Here is a 5,762-nt window from a genome sequence, read left to right as displayed (position 1 = left end):
AGGATGCCCCTAGGGCTCAATGAATGCAGGTTAACTACCAACCGTCAACAGTGGGACAAAGGGCTGTGTGGTGTGAGACGGTTGAGGGTGTGGCTGACTGGTCTATCAGGCTACAGTGCAATAAAAATCCTAATCCTCAAATTTCCAACATTCACTGTGCTCCTGTTCAGACAGGTTACTGACATCATCAATGGCAACTTGGGTTACTTCACTGAGGAAGAAGCTCACATAGGGTAAAATATTGCTTCAGAATTCTTTGTGGGCCATAGTTAAATCAAGAATCAGCACAACACGCTGTTCCAGCTTGCTATGTTAAGGACAGCTAAGTGCTAATTGGCCTTAGACGCTTAGCTAAGTGTTGCCTCATTCTGTTTCTCAAGCATAGTACAACAGAACCAGCTGGGAATTATGGCAGGATGGCACACGACACCTAGCTACACTTTATGGGTGGAAGAACAAAGGACCAGGTGCCAACAGACTCATCACGAAACATACACACACTGGGGGGGGGGGGGGTTGCTGCCTTGCTATGGGTTGCTGCCTTGCTAGTCTCGCTTTATATAGTGGTGTTTGTCCTATATATTATTTTGAATCCCCCATCCCCGCAGGAGGCCTTTTGGTAGGCCATCATTGTAAATCAGAATTTGTTCTCGACTTGCCTAGTTAAATAAAAATGTAACCTGCAGATCAACTGCACTCTGATTCCCTGCCTAGAAGTGTAGAATATTTATGACCAATTGGAAACTAAAGCAGAGACCGAGCTCCTTTCTTACATCTGCTTCTCCACTTGACCATTCACAGCACCTTTTCCTTTTCCAGTCAAGGTTCAAACCGCTCTCTACCATGCATGCATAGGTAGACTAAGAGCAAGGCTTCTCAGTCACTACATGTTTGTAATAGGATGACTGAACCCATCTCAGGATAGATCACACAGAGACCCTCACCACACACCAGGGACTGTTCTAAAGATTGTGCGTAACCTAGTTGAGAGCACATCAAGTGCACTGCATGCAGCAGCCACTGCAGAGGGGAGGATACCCCAAGGTATCACACATTTCAAGGACACACTCCCTCGAAATCCAGATTCTGCATGCTGCAATCTGGAAGTTAAAACAAATACTACCTTCAAAGTCAATACATGCACTTTTTCTATAGGGCATGTCTCTACGGTTTAGGGTCCCATAGTATCATCCTATGGGAAACTTTTGACACGGACTGAGAAAATGTTGTTTGATAGGTTATGAAAACTGAGAATTTAAAAACGGGAATACTCTAGCTGCCAAATCAGAATGTTCTGAGACACTTGATCTGTATTGCAGAAGTGAATGCATGTTTATGCATTGATGAGTCATTACACAGTTAATACATTGGATTATTCTTTCAATAAGAATACACTGCTTCAATTCCATAAAACCATCAAAAAGGACAAATATCACAATTATACACAAATGTTATCAAAATTTTATGAATACAGAAATCAAATCTCAAACAGAGGAACAAGCAGTCAAAATAGTGTCAAAGTGACATGTAATTATAAAGTACAGCAGTGCTACTTTGACATTTATACAAAAAAAAAGCTCCCTGAAGGCTGTTTTAGAGAAGAACAACATTAATGTCTCCTTAACAGAGCAATATGCTATTATTTACAGAACAAGTTGTGCATCAAATAAACCAGCCACGAAGAAAACAAACGATGAGTGACTCACTTTCTGTGTACACAAGGTGTCGCTACTAAACTTCAATCCAAGTGTGCATTGATCATTCATCAAAGAGACTTTTACAACCTAGATACACAAGACAAGGCTATAAAATGAACTGACAAGCTACGAGACACTTATGACATTTGGAATTAAGTTTCATTCTGGTTTAATCACAGCATCCTCTCACCTGTTCCTGTGAAATCCACAAATATCACCATCAATGCACACCAGGAATCACCACCACCACATGTGAACTACTGCCTTGTCATCACTCAATGTGCAAAATGAGAAAACATGGCTAACACAGAAATGTCCTTAACGCCAGCCTCCCCACCATTGGTTCACAGGCTGAGATCCACCTAATCCAAAGCATAATGAGTGAGGCATTTCGTACGCATCTTTTTTTTTGCATGAGGCATTGAGTTTGAAGAAATGTCCTAGCCTTTTGAAAGTGGCAGTTTGCTTAAAGAGAAAAGTCCATGGCTTTTTAGAATGAGGCTATTGATTTATTAAGAGTCCACTGCATAGTTTTTCTAGCCTAAGGACCGTTTGAGGGTGGCTAGCCTCTGGAGGAGCTGCTGCTGGCGCGCTTTGAGGCGTTTCCTCTCCTGGGCCTGGTGCTTCTCTCTGCTGTGCAGCTGGAGAAGGTACTCTGTCGCCTGGGTCAGGATGGCCACCTTGGGAGTCTTGGCCGACTCTACCAGGCCCGGGATCTCATCCCGCAGTGCCAAGAAGCGGGAGCGAAGGTCGTTCCGCCTCTTCCGCTCCAGGAAGTTGTGGTTCCTCCGGCGGTCAGTGTCCTCAGCGTCAGAGCTCTGGGGGCTGTCTGCAGAGGACCCTTGGGGGGAGATGGAGGCTGGGGAGTCTGGCTGCTGGTGGTGGCTGGAGTCTGGACAGAACCGTTTACACTGTGGTTCCTCATCCTCCTCCTCTGGGTCGCTTTCAGGGGAAGGGGCTGCATAGTTGTGCTGCTGCTGGTGGACCGACATGTGGAAACGCTGTGGGCAGGGGTCAGCGCGGACAGTGACGGTCACAGCCTTACGGCTTCCCAACAGTCGGGCTCGGCTCTGCTTGCTTTCCACAGTCACCACATCAATCTCATCATCATCATCTGTTACATCAAAAGAAACAACCACACATCATTACACATGCACAGAGGAGTTCCCTCACTTCCATAAAGAGGAGTCTTAAAGCCTCAGACCTCTGACAGGCTGTTAGTGGAGAGAACACTGGAAAATTATCTATTGAAGGATGTGACAGTACGTGTCCTAAATTGTTTGGGCGAGGTGTTCTGGGGTTAAACTATTAAAGGACAATCTATATTCTCATGAGCAAAGGAGAAGACCTGCTTTGGTTTTGTGTTAATCAAGCTTTGGTCATTCATGTCAAGCCAAAATGCTGTATTTTTTTAAGTTAATGCACCAACGCCGATTTCAGCAGGCAGAAAGTTTATCGTCACGCGGCCTGGCGCCACATAATAAATCTCCAAGAACCCCACCTCCCACACTTTGTCATACAATTCTAAGAGGGAAGCTTGGTGCACAAAGCTTGTATGGAGGTGGGGTTTTTTTTTTACTGGGCCTCCTGCATCTGTGACCTAAGCATTTGCAGCAACCGTTTACAAATCTTGGAAAAGAGACATTCTCTGAAAGTGAGAGAGTTTATAGTTTGTGCTGGAGATAAGGGCTTAAGTAAAGCTGAATACTTTGACTCAGCAAATGTCAACGTCCAGCCTAGTGCGGCCGTTCCCCTTGTGGCCTCAGCTTGACGCATTGAGTAGGCAACATCTAGCAGAGGTGAATCTATTTACTACATGGTCAGTTTCTTACCAGAGGAATCGGAGCGAGACTCAGAGCCCAATGATGCCGGTTTCCTACAGCTGATGGCTGGGATGGTGAGCACAGACGCTGGGTCAACGCATTCTGCCACGGTGCTGGGCAGTGTCGCATCAGGTGGGGTCAGCAGGGTGCACTGCACTTTGTTCACAGTCGCAAAGTTCTGGGGTGCTGGTGGGGAGAGACGAGCCTGGGCTGCAGCTGACAGGCGCTCGTTGACTTTCTCCAAGTGCTGACTGGCTGAGAAACTACTCCACATGCAGTCCTGGATAATAATGGAACTCATGTTCCCAAAAAGCTCCTCGGTGTCAGGTCCCTCGTACTCCTCATCCTGACCCAAGACCTTGGACAGCCAGCCGAACTTGTCTCCCGGGGGAACGTGCATGTTACCACCTAATGTCCTGGTGGGAGACATGGGAGGGGTGGGCAGTAGCTCAAACTTCTTCCATATGTCCTCACTTGGTGCGGTTGACTTGTAGAAGTCCTCCTCTTTGTCAAGGTCATCTAAGAAATAGTGCTGATAGCGGTCGTACTCCATCTCCCAACTGTCACAACGTGATACTCTGGAGTTTATTCCAAGCATAGATGATCACACTCGACTCCGATATTGGAGAAAATCTGCACACAACCTAAAAAAAAGCAAAGTAGTGCATCAATCCTATTCTTTGAAGATTTCTGCTACATTAACACTAATCTTCACATTGTCTTTAAGATACACAATAAATAATCTTGGCGCAACCAATGCTGCACCTTTAAACACGGTTATACAGTCATCAGTACCATCCAGGTCCTTTAAACATTGTAACAGTGCATTCTAATCTTAGCCTGGTGCCTCCTACAAATTAGACTAAATTAATAATTGATTTCTTCCTGTGGGCGGTGATAATCTGGCTTTGTCTGAACACATGCAGTCTATTACGTAATCTAGTTTTTTGCCCCGGTTGAACCTTCTAAAACAATCGAGAAAAACAGACTCCTTACAGGTAATTGCGTAAATTGGCCAATGCCCACTACCGGTAGCCTAGGTTAGCCAATGGGTAGAAACCTCAATGTTTTGTAGGTGTGCTGCTTCGTGCCATAATAATTTCCGAAAGCGCATTGACACAAAACAAAATAGGCTAGTCTACTTCACTGAACTCGGCTATATTCGCTTTGTCTGGATGTTAAAACGGAACGAAGTAGCAGCCACTAAATTACAGATATAAAGTTCCATCTTCTGAGATGTTTGTAGGCCATCGCTTCATGAGGCCAGCTAGATTAGTTGTCTAAAACACTCACCGCAATCACACTGCAATTCCTGACACTGGAGTCTCTCCGTATCAGCTGGTATAAAAAAAATGGGTAAAAACCGTAAGAGATCACGCCGAACGAAATGTACTTAAAGTATAAATTCGGTAGCTATTTCTTTAAGCAGGGTGTGTGGAAAAAGTGGTTCAATTGATTCCGCCCACAGTTTGATAAATAGTAGCCACAATGCGTTTTTTCGCGCCAGTGTGAAGACGATAAAGTAGGGAGTAGATATCTGCACTGGCGCTAGATCCGGGTGAACCCCTAGGCTCATTAGCATAAACGGGTACGCCCAGTTAAAGCTACACGCAAAGCCACCACAATTCATAGGATTTGGAGATGCAAATTCCTATGGATGAGATGATGCCTTCTTGTCGATCAAGGAAAATGTATTTAGGCTATTCAGTACTGTAATAGTCATTAACTTGCTTTTGAAAAACCTACAACTTTTTTTTGCATCCATAATTAAATTTTTTGAGCCATTTATGTGTTCTAAATCATATCGTGGAACAGCTTGAGTCAGTGCCAGATGGGGAGTTCTGAGTGAAGGGCGGCGTGTGTCTTTACACAGCTCCCGGTGTCCTTCTTTTTTTATCATCCCCACGATCAATAACCAATATTGGTTATCCTGGGCTGAGGACGGGTGTGGGCTAACCCTGATACCAAATTTGAGTTGGTCCTGCACTCTACCCCACCCACCCAATTTGCCATGCCAGTACGACTCCCACCGATCTCCACACTGCAGAGCTTTCTGGTATAATATAGACGTTTTTAAAAAACGACACTCACTGGAAGTCCTGACATTTTACATGTTTTATCTGATGATGGTTGAATTAAAAAAAAAACTATTTAAAAAATATCATAATCTATCAAGATACAGTACTTTGTGTCCATACCAGATGAAGGATTTATTCAGTTGATTGCCCAAAAGTGTGAAAAG

The 5,762-nt window shown here is 44.6% G+C and overlaps 1 protein-coding gene across 1 annotated transcript; it reads right to left on the bottom strand.

Moving 5' to 3' along the window:
• Positions 1-1,449: 1,449 nt before the first annotated feature.
• Positions 1,450-5,048, bottom strand: LOC135508289 (protein L-Myc-1b-like). The gene is made up of 3 exons (XM_064928372.1): positions 4,814-5,048; positions 3,530-4,164; positions 1,450-2,811 (listed from the first exon to the last, which is right to left on the bottom strand). The coding sequence occupies exons 2-3, from the start codon at positions 4,116-4,118 to the stop codon at positions 2,234-2,236; spliced, it is 1,167 nt and encodes a 388-aa protein (XP_064784444.1). The 5' UTR covers positions 4,119-4,164; positions 4,814-5,048; the 3' UTR covers positions 1,450-2,233.
• Positions 5,049-5,762: the final 714 nt, after the last annotated feature.

This window comes from Oncorhynchus masou, chromosome 21 (genome assembly GCF_036934945.1).
Source record: "Oncorhynchus masou masou isolate Uvic2021 chromosome 21, UVic_Omas_1.1, whole genome shotgun sequence".
NCBI classification, from domain to species: Eukaryota; Metazoa; Chordata; class Actinopteri; order Salmoniformes; family Salmonidae; genus Oncorhynchus; species Oncorhynchus masou.
The sequence above is the reverse complement of the archived record's forward strand: the minus strand, read 5'-3'. Positions and strand labels throughout refer to the sequence as shown.